The 20,278-nt window shown below is 38.2% G+C and overlaps 2 protein-coding genes across 11 annotated transcripts in view; one reads left to right on the forward strand and one right to left on the reverse strand.

The window, feature by feature from the left end:
• On the forward strand, positions 1-18,647 carry trit1 (tRNA isopentenyltransferase 1). 5 transcript variants are annotated; one of them, XR_004221061.1, is made up of 13 exons: positions 6-188; positions 3,536-3,676; positions 3,783-3,878; positions 3,989-4,164; positions 5,758-5,900; positions 6,640-6,751; positions 7,002-7,111; positions 7,186-7,263; positions 8,288-8,397; positions 8,558-8,675; positions 8,764-8,928; positions 16,231-16,361; positions 18,413-18,647. XR_004221061.1 is itself a non-coding variant. In XM_018091209.2 (12 exons), exons 1-11 carry the CDS (start codon positions 30-32, stop codon positions 8,916-8,918), a joined length of 1,398 nt encoding a protein of 465 aa, XP_017946698.2. In that variant the 5' UTR covers positions 6-29; the 3' UTR covers positions 8,919-8,928; positions 18,413-18,647. The 5 variants fall into 5 exon arrangements, 4 of the variants coding, with proteins under 4 accessions (XP_017946697.2, XP_017946698.2, XP_031751780.1 ...); XM_018091209.2 differs by lacking the exon at positions 16,231-16,361; NM_001011306.1 differs by lacking the exon at positions 16,231-16,361 and having other exon boundaries at positions 48-188; positions 8,764-8,973; positions 18,413-18,643.
• Positions 16,514-20,278, reverse strand: part of LOC548655 (uncharacterized loc548655) — a 24,505-nt gene continuing 20,740 nt past the window's right edge. For 2 of the 6 annotated variants that reach the window (XM_012956912.3, XM_012956910.3), the window contains 4 exons: positions 19,718-19,797; positions 19,509-19,635; positions 18,677-18,747; positions 18,200-18,580 (listed from right to left, as the gene is read on the reverse strand). In XM_012956912.3, the coding sequence (XP_012812366.2) occupies positions 18,517-18,580; positions 18,677-18,747; positions 19,509-19,635; positions 19,718-19,797 (342 nt within the window). In that variant the 3' untranslated portion in view covers positions 18,200-18,516. 6 annotated transcript variants of the gene reach the window in all.

Here is a 20,278-nt window from a genome sequence, read left to right on the forward strand (position 1 = left end):
CTTAGACAAACCCCTTCCTGTCTGTCGCTATGGCAGAAGATGATGTAGGAGAGATGGCTGCGCAGGGCTTGAGTCGCTCATTGCCGCTTGTAGTGGTTCTCGGAGCTACGGGGACCGGAAAGTCTAAATTGGCTGTGCAGCTTGGGCGGACACTTGGTGGGGAAATAATCAGCGCAGACTCCATGCAGGTAACGGGCACCTAACAGAATAGCGTTCAGTGCCCAGGCGCTGCTTGTGTTTTGTACATGGAGAACTGCTTAAGTGGCGTGCTGTCCTTTCCTAGGGCAAAACAAACTATTCATATTTACTGGGAATACATACAAGTCGTGAACTATTATACGAGTGGTTTGTTTGATGTATTTTTTTAAAATATAAATAGAAAAAAACACGTGCGTTTACAATTTTAAAGGAGTCCTTTACCCACAAAACTTTTTTTGTGCAATGACATTCTAAGCAACTTTCCAATATGCATTAAATACATTCATATAAGTGATTTTAAAGTTGTATGTAATTGTAATTGCTATAGAAATCGGCTTTTTATTCTATGTACCCCTGGTTAATGGAATAATAGCCTGTCCAAAGAATGCTGTATTGAATCACTGGAAAGCAATAGAAATATATGAACAGGTCTGGACTGGGATATAAAATAGGCCCTGGCATTCCAAGTACTCAGATGCTCAAACGGCACCACTCCAGCCCATTAAATAGTGACATTTTCTAGCATTTGCCAGAACTTGCAAATTGCCATTCCAGGTATGAAATAAAAAAAATAAAAAAAAAAAATATATATATAGTATACAGGGAGGAGCACACCCTATACAAGTCCAAATGCCCTTGGTGCAGGTCAAAAAACAAAAATATAATAGAAAGAGTGCCGCACACATAGGGACTTGATACAAAAGAAAAAGTGGTTTTATTGAAAAAATTCCAAATTTTTTCAAAATGGATCTCTTTTCTTAAATAAACTTATTATATTTTTGCCAGGTCCTGGCAGTAGTACCAAGAATATGAACAGGCAGCAATTTCATTTACAAAAAGACATTTTGTATTCATTTATATTTGAAGATTGTTTAGAATTATTACCTTTAATTATGCAATGAAAATAGTTTTTGGGTAGGGGGCACCTTTAAATTATGAAGGTAAATACAGGTATCGGACCCCTTATCCGGAAACCCGTTATCCAGAAAGCTCCGAATTACGGAAAGCCCGTCTCCCATAGACTCCATTATAATCAAATAATTCAGAATTGTAAAACTGATTTCCTTTTTCTATGTAGAAATAAAACTGTACCTTGTAATTGATCCCAACTAAGATATAAATAATCCTTATTGGATGCAAAACAATCCTATTGGGTTTAATTAATGTTTTATTGATTTTTTAGTAGACTTAAGGTGTTGAGATCCAAATTACGGAAAGACCCCTTATCCGGAATACCCTTGGTCCCGAGCATTCTGGATAATGGGTCCTATACCTGTATATATATATATTAGCTGGACAGTCTTGGAATTCATCAAATATTCCTTTTCAAATCTGTATTATTAATGAGAAGGAGAACTAAAGTTATAGTTGCTGGGTGGGGGCGATTATAGTTGCTTCCCTGATGTCCCAGGCCCATGCGTCTCTTTGCCAAAAACTACACTGGCCTGGGGTATTTCTATAGAAGCTTGTCGTCGCCATCTTCTTCAGTCTTCTCTTCGTTTCATTCCGGGCAGGAGCATGTGCAGTAGGATGAGACTTAGAGGCAAAAAGGGGACTTTTACACTCTACTATACATGTGCCTGCCTAGGCCTGAGGAAAGGAAGGGCAAGAAGGTTTTTGGGGAATTAGCCCCTGTAGAAATACGCCTGGTCAGTGCAGTTTTAAGACAACAGGAGCACAGGACTGAGTATCAGGTAATTGATTATAGCTGGAGAGGGGGTGCCTAAGATTAGCCAGCCCCCAGTGGTTATATCTTTCCTTCTTTTTAAAATCTTTAATTTGCTGTGTACATGCAATATTGTTTGAGTTTGCTAGTGCCAGTGATGACTGAACACTGGTTTGATACATTAAGGCAAGCTATATAATCATTTTTAAATGTGTTGCCTTAATGCAATTTTGTTGCACCACCACCCAAAATATAAAACGGGGTAGACTAATGACCTGATTTGCTATGTGTAATGTGTAATTAACTTATCTGGAAATGCATAATGGTGATATGCATGTGCTAGTGTAAGAATACTCAGCACTGTGTTGAATTAAAAGGAGCCATATGAGCCTTTTTATTGACATTTTGCAGACACAGTGGTTGTAATTAGCTTACATACACCAATTAGAGTAGTCCTATTTAATAATATTCCAGTGTCACATTAATTAATCCTGAACACAGACGTTGTAATCCTATTTAAATGTAAGTCTTGTCATTATTTGCCTGATTCCATTTTGATAGTTGGTGAATGGGACATGAGATGAGAATGTGCTGTAAATGGAGATCTGCTGAATGAATTCTAATTCTGAGTGCTGATGTTTTTGGGTGGTGACAGCTGTTCCTAGCTGGAGCTCCTAGTAAAAATGCTTTCTTTCATTGTAATACTCTATATGGGGCTTGTGCCTGGGGACACAGCTTTGGGGGGGGGGGGGGCAACTAGTGCCTATATAGAAAAATTCAACATTAAAAAAAAAATGGGGTACCCTTCTTCCACAACTGGTATTTGTACAGACTGTTTTGTTCCTGCACTATTCAGCAAGAGGAGGTGGTGGCCTTGGTAGCAGCAGACCTAAATACAACCCTGAATCAGCATTTTAGTTAATCCCAAAGGTGTTCAGTTAGGTCGAGTTTAGGGCTCTGAAGTCAGGTACTTCCGCTTCCAACTCAACAAACCAATTCTGTACGGACCTCACTTTGCTCATTGGGTTAGCGTACTTAAAGAGGAATGAGACATCCCCAAACTTTTGCCACAAAGTAGGCAGTGCAGCATTGTCAAGAATGTCTTTGGACATCATAGCAAGAAGGTTTACCTTTACTGGAACTATGGGCCAAATCTCTTATTAAAAAAAAAAAAAAACAGGCCGCTTTATTCTTTTACAAAAGTTACAGTTCACATTAAGCAATCAGACATGTACCATTTCTTGGCATTTGCCTAACCCTGACATGTCTTTCAAACTGCCAGATGGAGAAATTTGATTCATCATTCCAGAGAACATACTCCTGAGTCCAATGGTAACCTTGAGTCCAGTTAGTGCTTGGCATTACACATGGTGTTTTATGCTTGTGTGCAGTTGCTCACCAATAAAAAAAAAATGTTCCAGATGAATAGTCATGTCCTGATGTTGCTTCTAGGAATTCAGCTGAGTTTTCATATGAGGATACGTCATTTGTCCAGATACTTTTGACCATTTTGTATATTGCATTCATTTGCTGCAGTATGTATATAATATACACATATATACATACACATACATACACCTTTGGTCTTGTGTTATATTATTAGATTTCTGCAAACAAACTGGTGCTTTTGTACAGTATAATCATATATTGTTGTATACTTGTTTGTTCAAGGTCTACAAGGGACTGGACATTATCACTAATAAGGTCAGTGCAGAGGAGCAGAAACTGTGTACACACCACATGATCAGTTTTGTGGATCCTTTGGTCGCCAGTTACACAGTTGTAGACTTTCGAAACAAAGCCGTGACTCTGATATCCTTTTAATTTTCATGAGACAGATATATTCTTCATTCCATTGCACATGATTGCACTGCTTCTCCAACGGTTGTTTCTTTTTACTACCTCCTTAATTCTGAACATTGAAGATATTTTCTCAAGAAACAAAATTCCAATTGTTGTGGGAGGAACAAATTACTATATTGAGTCTTTGCTTTGGAAAATTTTATTGAATACGGTATGTCTTTCCTGTGGTGTTATAGTTCTCGTGTTTTTCCTTGTTTCTTTTCTGGCTAAATTTATCTGCCCTAGCTTGCTTTGTTTTATTTTGCTTGATTTCTACTGCAGGTAACAAGAGATGGAATAAAAAGTTCCATAAACAGCAATGAAAATACACAGACAGAAGGTAATAGGAAAGAAGAACTTGAGAAATTAGACAGCCACGAACTCCACTTGCGTCTCAAGCATGTGGACCCAGAGATGGCATCAAAGCTTCATCCAAATGACAAACGTAAAATTGCCAGGTACAACAACTTTTTCTGCATATGGTTAATTTGCTACACTACACTGTAAAAGTGGTGTGCCTTTTTTTGGGTGAATCTTAGGTCCAGATGTCTTTCCATAATTTGGATCAACATACCTGTAGGGGCTGATTCACTAAGGTATGAATCTGAATCACGAAATCCGATCATTTCTGATTATCTCAAATGTCACTAAAATTATTTTCATTTGGATATGAAAATTTTATACTTACGATCCGAAAGTTTTGGAATTCTCACATTGAAACAATCATTTGTGAATGGTGATCCAATAGGCACAACATTTTTGTATCCAAACGATCGTAAACGGTGGGAAAACTTTTCTGACTTTGAACCTTTAGTGCATGATTTTGGAAGCCTCCCATAGGACTCAATGGCACTCTGCAGCTCCAACCTGGCCCAAGGAAAGTCACAATACTGAAGCTTGAATGATACATTGATGAATGTGCCCCTAAGTGTACCAAACAATAATGTTAACATTAAATAAACCCCATAGGATTGTTTTGCCTCCAATGAGGATTCATTATATATGGGATCAACCACAAGGTGCTGTTTATTATTACAGAGAAGAAAGAAATAATTTTAAAAAATGTAAAGTATCTTATTTAAATGTACTTTATGGGAGTTGGAGCTTTCTGGATAACAGGTTTCCAGATAACGAATCCCACACAGAAATATGGCAGGCAAAGTGATCATCCCATACCAGGCCTTTAAAAAGCAAAGGTAGTTTATTGTAAGTAATATTTCTTAGCATGCTCTAATGCTTGCCACATTCCAAAATTTCTACCAGGTCTGTTATCAGCATGGAGTTTTGCTGCCTTTATCCTTGTACATTTTAACCCCAGTAGTGAAGGATGATATTCATTCCCATCTGCCGCACATTAGAATTTTACAAGCTGCCAAAGCATTATTTTATGTTGTTACATAAGATGTAGAATTAAGCACTGGTTTTGTGATATTTTACAAAAAAAAAGTGTATTATTTTCTATGTATAAAGAGTTAGAAAAACTTTATAACATGCTGTGTGAATGAATTTTCAATATCAGAAAAATTGCTTTATCTCCATTCCACTCTAAACAAAAGACCAGATAGGCTGGAAAAACCTTTTATATTAGGTCTTTGCCCAGCCTTCAAACCAAACATCTTGGCTGCAGCGCCCATAGTAGAGGGGTTTATCAAAGGGCATAGACAAATACACATGAATATAACTCATATATTGCGTACTGGTGTTTGCAGGTGTTACTTCTCTATCTGCATTGTTTGCTTATTGTTAGTATGATATTTGAGAGACACCTGAAAGCATGTAATATGTGTGCATCATGTGGCCTTCTGTGTTTGTACATTTTAGGTGTGTAGTTGCAGATCCAGTTTGATTACATATTTCCCAGCAAGCAGCAGCTTGCTTATAATGTGTTCAGGACATTGCTAGTTTACACCTCTCCCTTCCCTAGGGCTTCTGGGAGTTGTCCACACCAATCCATGTTCTTAGCCGAGTTTCCTTCCTCTACTTCTCTGACCCGGGGTGGGGGTACATATCACTAAATCATTGTGCAAACTTGATTACTTTCTTTTACACAGGAGCCTGCAGGTGTATGAGGAATCTGGCATCCCCCACACTGAACATTTAAGGCGTCAGCAGGAAGAAAATGGAGGGGGACCTCTTGGTGGAGCCTTGAGGTACCAGAATCCCTGCATTTTATGGCTTCATGCTAATCAGGAAGGTATGAGATGGTTATGTTGAAGCCTTGCTAAACCTTGTTTTCATTATAACTGAATCAGTAATCAACAATCTGGTAAATGCATTTCATTCTAAAACAGAAGATTTGAGAATTATTTTTTGGGGGGATGGGGGCATACAGTGTGTAAGCCACGGTGGTCCTTTTTTCCTGAATATTTAACAGTAGATGGTATCATGTTAAATGGATATAATAATCACTTTTTATTCTACAGAATCTTATAGCTATGTGGTTTACTTATGTAAAAAATCAATTTCTTTTGACTTTGGTTTTGGTTGCTGCAGTTAATATTGTGTTTTTATTTTAATGTAAATTAATTTGTGCTAGCATAAAACTAGATTTTTCTTACATTACCTACCTACATTTCTAAGGAGTATTTAGCAAAAGAGCTGTGCAGCAGGGTTGGTTGCCAGCCATGTTTGACTGCTTGACTTCTGATCCCTTGTTTTGTGACGCTGATGGCTGACCAGGACCATATGCACTGAAAGCTAAAATCTAACCATCTTCTTGCGTGCATGCTTCTGTTTGGTGATCAGTGCCAAGGAGCAAAGAGCCTGAAGTCAAGCTTGCAAACTTGGGGGCCACTAACCCTGCAATGCAGCCTTGGCCAGGGCAGGTCTTTCACAAACCAGTTCAGTTGCAGCTTGATTGCAGATGCAGGGGTTTATGTTTTGGGAAATACTGCTTTATACTGACAGCTCTAACTATACAAATTCTGTCCTAGATTTAAATTCTCGCCTAAATGCCAGAGTAGATGAGATGCTGAAACTTGGGTTGATCGAGGAGCTACAGGACTTTCACAAGCATTACAATGAGAAGCTCATAACTCAATCCAGGTGAATGCTGCTGTACCACTATTTAAACATGTCATCATTCTTTAGGGCAGTGGTACCACTGCAGGTATATATATTAACTCTGTGAATTTAATTGTGGTGCATTTAATTAGAACTGAATTTGTGGGTTAAAAGACTTACATGAAAGTAGCCATGTGGAATGCATGGGTACTATACATTTTCAGAGGGAATTGTTGGTAGCAGGTAAAAACAAGCACAGGACACATTTTTAAGCCTCAAACTTTCTTTCTAGGCAGGATTACCAGCATGGCATCTTTCAATCAATTGGTTTCAAGGAGTTTCATGAATACCTAATAAGTGAGAAAAGTGATTCAAGTGCAAAGGAGGTCCTGCTTCAGAAAGGTAAAATATTTTGCTGAGATTGTTTAAGTAATATATGGAGTGACTGTACTAACAGTTTTTTTTCTTGTTTTTAGGTATTGAGAGTCTGAAGCAAAGAACACAGAAATATGCAAAGAAACAAAATCAATGGGTTCAGAACAGATTCCTTAAGCGTACGTGTCCCTACAATTTCATGGAAATATTTTCTATAACAGGTGCTGAATTCCAAATAAAGTGTAGAAACAGCAGTTTGATCATGGTTGCTCAAGCTAAGATCCCATTTCCTTGTCAAATTTTTTTAAACTTGCATCCATATGACGTTTTTATGTTTACTCATTATTGCCTTCTCTCTTCTCTACACATTTGTTTTCAAATGCAGTCTAATTATGTTTCCTTAAATCTTGCTTCCTGTAATTTGCACACCCCTTTTCCCTCTTCTGGAATGCAGCCAAATGTAGCAGCTGGAACTCGAATACTCATCTAGAGAGCACAGCCTAGGACAGGTGCTTAACACACTCCTTTTCATATTCAAGGAGCAGCAGGTGGATGGCAAGCAATGTTTTTGAATGTAGTGGTCTCTTTGTTATCTTACCAGTGTAGGGCATTTTTTATGTCTTACCTAAATACGAGATTTACGAAACGCCAACAGACTTTCTGTGTTTAAAAAAAAAATTAGAGACTAGTGTTCTGAATTATGAAGACATGTTTGTACAGGACATTTCCACCTTTTTAAAGGGTGTGCCCTACATTTCTGCATGTCTTGAGAATATGCATTCTGTGAATGCAGAGATGCTTGTCAAATTATAGTAGTCTCCAAGCCTATTAAAAAACAAACAAACAAGAAAATCCAGACAGTAAGGTCATGATCAAAACCCCCCAGCCAAATTAAAATTAAAATTAACAATGTGTTTTGCATAGGAGAAGAGATCACAGTGTACAGGGTTTCAAAGGACAGATATTGTTTTAGCTTACAGTGGGATAAAAGGCTTATCAGAAGGTGTGTGAGCAAAAATTCCCAGTTCTTATCACATTCCTCATTTCAGTGCATTGTAAGCCAAATCGCATAATGTATCTGTAATCACATCAGTAGTTTCACTATATGGATGCATGAGTGAAAATTTTAGATTAGGATCTTAATCTCAAATAAACTGATTTCCTCAACTTGTTATCTTTAAACATCCTGTGGGTATATTTTAGGCCCAGGACCTAATGTGCCCCGTGTGTACCGCTTAGACGTGACTGATGTCTCTGCTTGGGACCAGTGTGTTCTGTCACCTGCTCTGCAGATTGTCAACAGTTTTCTACAGGTTAGTTTAGTTGACAGATGCAATTCAAAAGTTTTTAATTGAGAATGTAATTTGTATCAGTCCATTTAAATGACTTCAAAGTACTCACAAATATCAATTGGCATGAATACTAGTGAACCGATGTGCTTTTGTATTTTGGGTATATTTTTTGGTTTTACAGGGAGAAGATCCAGCGATAGAGCCTCTGCTTCTTGACTGTGATGAAACTGTGAATAAGCGAAGTAGTCGCATATGTGATCTGTGCAGTAGAGTCATAATTGGTGATCGGGAATGGGCAGGTAGGTCAGAAAAACATTTTTGCCTTGGAAACTGATATTTTTTGGTGTTTATCGAAATATTTATGTAATGTCTAATCTATGTTGTCAGCTCACATCAAGTCTAAATCTCATCTTAATAATGCAAAAAAGAAGAGGAAATTAGAAGGTCAGTGTGATCTTGGAAACACCCAAGTGAAAAAGCGATTGTGCACCCAGGATTCAAAGAGTGTGAAAGAAAATGAAGATGAAGAAGAAGCAGCATAAGAGTTGTCAGGTAACTCGTGAAGAGGATTCATGTGATCAGTTTGGGATTTACTTGGTAAGGGTTAAAAAAGATGCTGGCTATGTTAAAAGTAATGTTGATTATTTTGAATGGAGAAATACTTGGTAATAAAGGCTTTCTGGGATGACGAAATCACAAGTAAAGATTGGTTGCACGCTCCCACAGACCTTGGAAGATCTTGGACTGAGAAAGGAATCCTTCAAATAGAAAAAAAGAGGGGGATCCCCAGTAGCTACTGGGGAGAGCTTTAGATGTAGAGAACCTGGCAGTGGTGTAACTACATACAAGTAGAGGGACTTGAGGGAGTGGAGGGCTGGCATGGGCCCAGGAGGCACATTCCTAACCCACCCTTGTCCCATGCCGAGAAGGGAAACACACAGGGATCGTGGATCACGACTTAAGGTGGCCATACACGGGCTGATCATAGCTGCCGATATTGGTCCCTTAGACCGATTTGGCAGCTTATCGGCCCCTGTAGGTGCACAAATTATGGGCCTGCCCGACCAACATCTGGCCTGAAATCAGCCAGATATCGATTGGGCAGGTTAAAAAGTTTAGTCGGATCGGGGACCGCATTGGCTCGTTGATGCGGCCCCCGAACTGATTGCGCCAATTACCGGCGTTCTAATTCGAACCGAATTAGCCTGAATTCACCCGATATCGCCCACCCGTAGGTGGGGATATTGGGAGAAGATCCGCTTGCTTGGCAACCTCGCCAGGCCAGCTGATCTTAACTTGTATGGCCACCTTTTGTCCTGGACCACCCCCCAAGCACATTAAGGGTGGTTAGGGCAAGGAAAGACAAATGATTTTTGCTGTTGTCCTGGAATGGTGATGTGAATTCCCTGATTCTGGTTGCATTGCAATTTCAGTATCTGTGAAAAACAGGCCATCCTCTAAATTTGGTGGGACCTGAAGATTTTGTTGTGGGGGAATCTTTTTGCACATGGAACATCTGTGTGGTTGTGTCCCAGTCAACTATAGGTTTGCCGGCAAAGAAAAAACACTTAAATAAAATATACTCAGAGAAAGGAATATGCATAGTATTTTTTCAGGAGAGACAAATTTATTTTTATATGTGTTATATTTATTTCAGATTTTAATAAATTCTGTGCTTTTACTTAGCTGTTTCATTTGTCTTAGCCTCTGTTTGGTGTTCATTTATTTATTACCATGTTTCTGCTTGTGTGAATAAATATCTAATGACACATATTTCAAGTCAGTAAGAGGTGCCAGGGGAAATGTCTTCTAATGCCACACATGATGTTTTCTCTGCTGGTGTATAGGGTTATCACCTTTTTTTTTTTTTTTTTTTTTTTTTAGTATTACCAGAAGTAGGGGGGGTATCACATGGGGCTGGATGATGACATCAAAGGTCGGGTAAATGGACAGGTGGGTCTGGCCGTATAAGGTATAATCCATCAGTGGAAAGGGTCAGGAAAGGGAGGGATTCGTTAGGTATTACAAATTTACAGGCAATTACATTTGTAATTCCAGCCTAGCTGGTGATTTACTAGCTGTGATGACTATGTCTAGCAATAGCAACTATAATCAATGGGAATCGCAATGAGTTAGGCGAGGCTTATTGCCAAAAGTGTTCTCCTGTCTCTATTTAGGGAAATATATTGGACTATGCTACATAATTGCAACTTTCTTTTCTGCAATTGGAAGCATTCTGTAGCTGTTACTTTTTGGTAGTTGTGTTTTTGTTATATGACAATGGGCCCATGAACATTTTTAGGTGATAGTCATGTATATATACCTTACTAATAAAGAACCTTTCTTCCATAATCGCTCCCTTCTCTGTTTCTGTATTCAGGCTGTTGTAGTGTAAGTGTGATGGCACAGAGGGTCCTCTTCTTTCAGTTAAAGCCAATGGGAGCTGGCTTGGTGTGGTTTGAAGCAGTCACATTAGTAATGACCCCAGAAACAGAGGGGACACTGAAGCAGTGCCAGTTCCTTAATTTTCCTAAAATATAATTGCAAACATCCTGACTTTACTCATTTATTTTATCTGTTTCAAAACCTTCTTTATCTCTGCTTCCTTATTCTACAGTTAGCAGTGCTTTTGTATTTTCTTCTACCTTAATTATTGCCTGCTCCCTCCCACTCCCCCCCGCCCCCCAACCAAAGACTGTAGGTCTCCCGCCACTCTTACCCGCCCCGTAGCCCTTGGCGGCAAATCCTTTGTGTAGAACGCGGGTAAAGCATGACACTCCTTACACTTTGGAAGCTGGCCCAGTGACAGGACAAAGACTGTCACCTTTGTACACAGTGACAAATGCATAGCTATTCAGGTAGATGTAAATATAGATTAGAACCTAGCACAGTTACAGGATAGGCTGCTGCTTTCAAACTGTTGACCTGGCTAATGTTTGCCTCACATGTTTTCAGCATGGAAAAAATCAAATCATACCTACCACTAAGGAAGATTTATACGAGGAGGCAATATAATATTACACTGCCATTCAGAGATACATGACAATACCCTTGAATACTGATACAAAAGATTAATTCCATAGAGAAACCTTCCCCTTCCCCAAATTGTTGTCACAAGTAAGATACATAGAATTGTCAAGAATGTATTTAAAGCAATACTTTTTCCTGTCTGTACTTTTAATGTAAAGTAAAAATGTATAGTGGTGCTAGTCATAGACCTATAGATATTGTGTCATTGTATGCTTTGCTTTCGGTTGAACCAGGGGCTCTAGCCTAAACCATCAAAAACAGCCCCAGACTCTAGAGTTGGAATTATGCTTCATTCAGGCAAGTAGTGTTCTACTGACATTTGCCAAACACAGACTGCCAGATGGTGAAATATGGTTCGTTATACCAGGAAACATGTATCCACTGTTTCAGAGTCCAGTGTTCACAACCTTTACACCACTCCATCTGATGCATGTCATTTGCGCATGGTGATGTTAGGTTTGTGTGCAGCTGTTTGCCTGTGGAAAACCAATTAATTATCTTCTGCTAAATAGATCCTGTGCTGACCTTGCTTTTAGACAGTTCAGAACTCCAGCAGTTGCAGGGTCTACTGCAGGGACCCTCCAACCTTTTACACCTGTGAGCCACATTCAAATGGAAAAAGTGTTGGGGAGCAACACAAGCATGGAAAAAGTTCCTGGGGGTGCAAATAAGAGCTATAATTGGCTAGTTGATAGCCCCTATGGGGACTGGCAGCCTATAGAAGGCTCTGTTTGTCTTTGCACTGGGTTTTATGCAACCAACACTTGCCCCCAAGCCAGAAATTCAAAAATGGGCACCTACTTTGAGGGCCCTGGGAGCAACATCCATGGGGTTGGAGAGCAACATGTTGCTCACGAACCACTGGTTGGGGATCACTGGTCTACTGTATGGCAATTCTGCTACTGGTGCCAAGCCTAAACTCATGCAGGGCACACCAATGAGCCTAGGGCAAGTTTGCAGTGGTCCATGCTGTACAAATGTACCCTGGGTTACAAAAACGCAGCAGTTAAAAAAATGCAGAGCAACAGCCTGGACATAAGGAAGCACCTTAAGGAAGAGTAAGAAACTTCATAATACTCATTGGCTAGATAGATGTAAAATTTGCTCTGCTGCAAATGAAGTGAACCTTTTAACTTATAATAATACCCCAAGCATAAAAAAAAATCAGTTCAACACTGGAAGTTCACATTTTCTGTCTATAACTCTTGTATTCTAGGCTTTCAAATCGTGGAATAGAAGGTTCTCATTTAAAAAGAAAAATGAATGTCCATTTGCTAATAGCCTTAAAATTCAAAAGTACAATTTTTGTTTTTATTTTAAAGCCAGGTACAGTTCCCTACAGACCAAGATTGTAAGCATATACCAAATTTACTGCGCCTCATACAGAACCACTATATACCATGACTTATCAGTATAGTTTTAATTATTCATACAGCTAGCCATGCGCCATACCGGTATTCCTAAACAAACGTAAAGCCTCAACCAATACAGTAAGTCAATGCAATTGACTTAAACGTGATTTAAGTTTTGTTTTCATGAAATAAATCACAAGGATATTCAGTAGTGTTATTTTGTATTTTTATGCCTAGATAAAAATTTCCTTTATTGTATATTGTTAGTTTTCTTCAGAGCTGTACTTCTGAAGAAACTAAACCAGTTTTCCAAGTCTCCAGCGGCATTGGTTTTGATCTTATTGCGGATTCTCAAATGCATGTCTTTCTATCCTGCTCTGCCACCTCCTGGCTTATATGGGGTTGTTCACCTTTAGATTAACTTTTAGTACAATATAGAGAGTGATATTCTCAGACAATTTGCAATTGACCTTATTTATTTGTGGTTTTTGAGTTATTTAGCTGTTTGTTCAGCAGCTCTCCAACTCGGCAGAATCTGCTTGCTAGGGTCCAGATTAGTGTATATACTCGAGTATAAGCCTAGTTTTTCAGCACCCAAAATGTGCTGCAAAAGTCACCCTCGGCTTTTACTCGAGTCGGGTGCCATGGGTCCCTCCAGACTAGCACCCTCTGTCCTTTTTTTTCAAATTAGGCCACCTGCAACCAGACCCTCCAGTGCCCTGGCCCGCTCCCAGTGGCAATACTTATTCCCCCTTATGTGTCCTCCGGGACTGGGTCTGCTGCCAGTTTGCCAATGTGCAATGAGCATGGAGTAATACTCATATTGTTTTTGTTGGCCCTCTTCTCCACTTACAGAGCTAGTTTACGGTTTTTCTTTTAAATACATATTTAAAAACATATACCCCACTGATGCCTCAATTTATGTAATTTACTGTTTTTTATTTTGATTATTGAAACTTAGCAGTAGCTGCTGCATTTCCCACCCTAGGCTTATACTCGAGTTAATAAGTTTTTCCAGTTTTCTTAGGTAAAATTAGGTACCTCGGCTTATATTCGGATCGGCTTATACTCGAGTATATACGGTACTCTAGGTAATCTGCTGTTCACCAGTGAGCGTGCTTTGTGACCCATGAGTGCATGGTGTTGAGGAGGGCCTGAAATATTTTTTTTGACTGGGAGGCCAGAGCTCCTGAACGTACATCACTGTATTTCTATTTACTTTAGATAATGATGCTAGTTTCACTTATTAACAGTTTATTAAAGGTTCATACATATGCAAAAATATTGCAGAGAAAACCCACTACCACAAAAATGACTATTTTCTAGTTTTTACTATCTACTAACTAAACTACTAAATGTATGTTGGAATTATTTTTTCTAATTTTTAAATCAGCAAGGCAGGTTACTGATTTTCTAACCTAATTCACCTTAATATATCAACTACCAAACAGTTGTTCTTTGACAGTCTTTATACTCGGTAGGGACATAAGCTGCCGCAGAGATATATCGGCAAATGTAAGAAATGGTACCAGTTCAGAAAGTCATTGATCTAGGTTACTAAACATCAGATGGGGAAAACTAAACTAATTCATATTGGAACTAATTCATATTAGCAAAATAGTAAATAGCAGACGGTAATGTAAAAGTAATTGTCTAGTGTGCCCCTGTCCATAATTGGTATGACTACTGGGTAGGGATTCTGGGCAGTTTGTGGCTAACTTTGCTTAGGTGTGCATAACAGGTCCCACCTACTTATCTTATTAGAGTACCTGCAGTTTACTGTATATGCCTCCATCCAAAATAACCAGCTCAACAGCTTATCATGCCTTTCCCTATTTTGTTAGCTGTCTTTTCCGTTCCTTACAATGGTGGCTTTCCCCCTTCACGGTCAGGGTTCTGTAATGCAGTGCCATCAGTTCTAGGGACACAGTAGTGCCATTATTTTGAATAACCTGTATAAGATTTTTAGGGTGCATATTTATCAAGGGGTAAATGTTCAAACACTGATAAATACACCTCTATTAAATCCTACAAAAACTGAATACAGAGCTGTAAAAATGTCCACAGTGGCAATGTATTTACCCCCATTTGATAAATATGTCCCTTTAAGTCTGTTAAACAGAAACTTATATATGGTTGGCTATGTTGTTGTGGTTGATTAGAAGCAGTTTCAGTTTTGTGACACTTTTTATTTTTGCGTTAGAGATGTAACCTTTATTTTTATGTAAATACTCAATCAATAATAAAGGTGAAAAACATATTATTAGGATTAGATCTAACTCTGTAATATCCTTGAGACTTTATTTTAGATATCAAACTCTTTAATGGACGTCTGTGATAATTCTAGGTTTAATGGTGGCAGGCAAAAAGCAATACCATTATCCATGGTTTTTTTTAAAGCAACAGTTCAGTGTAAAAATGAAACTTTGTAAAAAGGATAGACTACGCAAAATAAAAAATATTTGCAATATAGTTAGGCAAAAATGTAATCTATAAAGCCTAGAGTGGACAGATTGTCTAACATGATAGCCAGAACTCCCTGGCTCTCTAACCTCAGTTAGTCTGTGACTTTAGGGGGGGGGGGGCACATGGGACATAACTGTTCAGTTAGTTTGTGAGCATGCAGGTCAGATTCAAAAGCAAACTAACTGAGCAGTTATGTCCCATGTGCCCCCCCCCTCATGTCACTGATTGGTTACTGACTGCTAACATCTAATGGTAAAGGAGGAAGTAGTGTTCTGGCCATTATGTTAGACATCTGCCCACTCCAGCCCTTATAGATTAGATTTTTGGCTAACTATACTGAAAACATTTTTTATTTTGTGCAGTCTATCCATTTTACCCAGTTTCATTTTTACACTGAACTGCTCCTTTAAGCCTTTTTAAAATGCATACAGTTCTAATCTTTAATTCCCTGGCAACACAATGGGTAAAGTTTTATTTTAGACCTTTTAAACCATAAGCAGCTTGTCAGGTATCAAATCCATGAGCCATTTCAGTCCAAAATCGATATCTTCGAAGAAACAACTGACTCTTAGAAGGTTAGAGAGCAGGTTTCCTACTAGGTAGCAATTTCATTCACTGGCTGTAATCTCTGATAATAACTAAAGCAGAATTAGCCCTATTTTAGGGCATTATTCCATTATATTTGTATACTCTATTTAGCCTTGGAGTGCTCCCACAACCCTTTTCTGTGTATTATTCTAAAGACCCAAGTTTACTGGTCAGAAATGCTGATCCATGAGATGGAACACCTTGAAAAAAAACTATAATACCTGAATGTGTAAGTTTATAGGATGCAATCCCATTTTTGTGCAATCCAAGTTGGAGATCCTTGAATTCCAATATAATTTGGGTAATTGCCATAATATAGATGTGACTGCAACCACATGAAGACAAATACATCTAGATTTTACTCTCTGTGCCAAAGGACAGTGCATTGACCATCTATTATTTTCATTCCACCCTTTAGGTCTAGACAGGGCTGGTTTTAAAAGGAGGGAGTACAGAAAGGTTACAAGAAGAATAGACACTAATAAGAGAAGATTTGGGACTTCACCAATTGCTCTACCTGCCAATTTTTGCTTAACCCTTCATATTTTGGTAGGTTACATATTAATGGTCCTTGCAATGGTTCTTGTTAAATAAAAAATATTGTATTGTATTGTAACATTAACTACAAGAATACATGTCCATCCCTTCCTTAGAAGTTTTAGAGCTCTTTACCTGTTTCTTTACAGAGAGCATAAACAAAATTAGTTTGTCAGCTGCTCTGAGATGCAGCAATCATCATAGTGGTTTTTATTTTTTTTGTAATAAAATTCATTTACATTGAATGTGATGAAGGATATATTTAGAGACAGTGTAAAACATGAGAAGTTTTACAAAGACCTTTTCTTTAGAATCACTGCAGAGACAATTATATGATAATGTGTCTTGTGAAATACATAGAGTAAAAATTGGTATTAATAGCCAGTTTGTCCACATCAGCATGAGTCTGAAGTATACAATATCAGTTGCACTGCAAACATTAACTCAGGCACACTACACTTTATGCTCCTTTTATCAGCAGCACAGACAAAGAATCATCAGGTTGAGCATAGATACAATGTAAATATGAGTTACTAAGGCTACTTCAAATTTCTTGACCAATCTTCTGGGTGTAAATCATCTCCATCTCATGTATCAAATGAATAAAAGGCTAGCAAAATATTATTTGTTCAAAATTCACAACATAATTTTTCCCTGTGGTATAGCTTTTTCTCAAGCAGTCAACTCATAGGCACGTCCCTGGCACAGTTCCATTTTTACGGTTTTAGATCTTTTTCTGGTACTCAGTGGAGATGCTGGGTATTTGAAGAGGTTCACGTTGTTATTTTGGATGATACATGCAACTAATAAAAAAAAAAATTCTTTATAACAGTATAATAGGAATGAAGCTACTCTGAAGAATAGGGGATTACTTTGTAATCTGTCAAATTATGAGCATGAGTCAGTAGAATAAAATATCTACGTATTTACCTCCCATGAACAGCACCAGAGTTTGCAGTAGATATGTATTCTCATGGGATAAAATCTGGTAATTTGTAAAACTTGGAAGGCTGGTAAATTATTGCACATGATTTTCTAATACAGGAATGTAAAAAAGACTTTGCACAGCATTGCAGATGATCTTTGTGCAGTTTTACATTATATATGGTACATGATCTTCACATTGCAGAGAAGTAATATGGAAAGTGCTTTCTATATTTTAACACTATATATACATTAATGAATTTGGTTGTTGCACAGTTTTGTTTTAAGGTTGATGCACCCTTGGCTAAATTTGAGGTTTCCATTAAACTCCGTTGTACACACGTACATTTTTTACACTAACAATTTGATGATTTGTACAGACACATGCAAAGGTCTGGATATGCTTCCAGCTAATTCATCAATGCTCTTTTATGGTACATAATTGGTACATAATTAATGTGGCGCTATTAAAGTCAATTTACGATTGCTTTACTGCAAAAAAAAAAAAAAAAAGTGTAGTCGTCTTTGGAGTAGTTTTTTACATGTCCATGGTACTATTAGTTGTAGAACAAGTAAACTGAAGAATAATCAGTAAGAAAAAGTTATTGTATGTACATTAAGTTGTATGTAAAATCAAGCAGAAACATGAAGCATTTGTAATACAAAACACCTGTAAGTAGCCACCGGCTGGCCAGATTTGGGTGAAGGATTCCAAATAGATTATCTTGGAATCGGTGACAGGTCCATATGCATTTAGTTCATGCACTTTGACTAGCTGTGCATTAATGTTCACAACTTATATGTGTACAAAAAGAAATATTCACACATGAATTTGTGGTGCAGTGTACATTTCCCCTGACAACAAAAATAATAAACACCAAGCTATGTGTGATAAATATAGGACACAGGGGAACAGAACCAGGAGCTTCAGCGATAACAGAGACTTTCCTTTATAATTCATTGTAGGATGTCCTACATGTAATATGCACTGTTTACATAAAGAATCTGTGATATACATACTGGCTTTGGAGTGCAGTGCTACTGCAAGGACTGGCTGCTGTGTATTGTTTTGTTTGAGACCATAAAGAACATTGATGCAGCAAGGACTAAATCTAAAGATTACTATCCTCTACCTGCAGATTATTGAACACGGGAGCAGAAAGGCAAGAGGAACGTATAACACAAGACACACAAAACCCTCTCCCCCCTTGCTGTCTCAAATACAGTGAAAATGCACAGTGTATTACTGGAGCAAAGCTCTGATCTGCTTGGATGTGGTGTCATCATTTAGATGGCGGGTTGTATATCTAAGAAAAAGAACAAACTTATGTTATTAAATTTGCATATATTAATAAACTGTATTAAGGAAACGTCTATTCTACCAATGGTATATTGTTACATACCTCAGAGCATTTAGAAGGCCCTCTGTGCTTGTGGATGGTTGATCCTTCAGCACCTTGATGCAACCTTTCATCTAGAAGTGTGAGAATAAGTCATAGATATGAAGAGTGAATATGCTGTAAAGATACTGCAAGCCTTTTTTGCACTTACATTTTGACTATAATGGTGCCAGATATTTGCCAGGATACTGAATGGTTTAAGTGGCAGGACTGCAAGTAGCTGTCCTCTGCCCCACTTTTGTGGCATGCTCAACCGTGCTATTTGGGTTGCTAGGTGTAAGGGAGTTCCTGGGTGTAGCAGTAGGATTCCTTTGATAGAGCACATTTCTTGAGCAAGGTACACACAGGAGGATGCTGTTGCCTCATTTATTTTAGTTTCTGAATCAAAATTGCATGAGCATGTATATCTGATCATTGACTGAAAACATATATTGGCTTATTACCTGATCCAACCATTCATGCCACTGCTGAATAATCAGATTCAAGCACGGATTGTACAGTTAGGCTACTAACGTGTAGCCAGATTCAAAAATGTTTTGTCCATTTGACAACCGTGTCCTATAGGCAGATTGGCCAAATGTACAAATTCTGGGGCCTTCACATGGAGAAATTGGAACATAATGTAATGTATTTAAAGTTACATTTATATATGGTACTCTCTATAGGCAAAAAGCAAATTACCAGACTGTTTGGATAGGTGAAGCATTACATCTAAAAGCCTGTGGGTATGTTATGTTGTGCACTTAACTTTGCATAACAAGAATTTTTTTTTTTATAGAACATACATATGTCCTCAAATAATAACTGAAAATATTTTATGGCATTGAGTACTTACATCAATTTTGGAGGTTTTGGCAAAGGCTCCAACTGGGTGTACATGATCATACAAGATGATAACTCCAACCATGACTCGCATACAGAAGAGCAGTGTTTCGTTGCTGGTAAAACGGCTGCGGTACCCTCTAAGAGATAAAGGAACTGTATTGGTATATATCTGGAAGTGTGTCTGATTAGTGCCTTACAAGGTCAATCATTGGTACTCACGGAGTCTCCAGCATTACTCTGCACACACACGCCATTGTGCTCAAACAGTCAGTTGTGTCTTCAATGGGCAAAGACTTGTTCTGCAAAATGTATAAAAGCAATTGTGGTCATAGGTTATCTACATCCATTACTTTGTGCTACTGCATCTGCCAAGATATAAATGCAATACACCTGCTTCTGGCATGTGAATAGCAACAATTTTGTATGAGCATTGCACAGAATACAGTGCCCCAGTATTTATTTTTGTAGTGCCTAGTCTAAAATTTGTGGTGACCATATGCTCCAACGTACAGCCCCCCAGTACTTCCTCCTACTTCAGTCTACCCTTCTGTATTTAAAAGCTGTTAAGTTTGCCATACACATTCAGATCTTAGTCATCTTCCGACGAAAGTTCAGATATTGGTCGTACATTTAAATGCAATGATATAAAACTAAAATTGTAGGATAAAGCCCTGAAAATAACAAATCAGAGGATGTTCCAAATATAAAATAATTGGAAGACAACAGTAAAATGCATTGTAGGTCACCCAAGGATATCATGAGATACACAGTACATGCATA

The sequence above is a fragment of the Xenopus tropicalis genome, chromosome 2 (genome assembly GCF_000004195.4).
Source record: "Xenopus tropicalis strain Nigerian chromosome 2, UCB_Xtro_10.0, whole genome shotgun sequence".
Taxonomy (NCBI): domain Eukaryota; kingdom Metazoa; phylum Chordata; class Amphibia; order Anura; family Pipidae; genus Xenopus; species Xenopus tropicalis.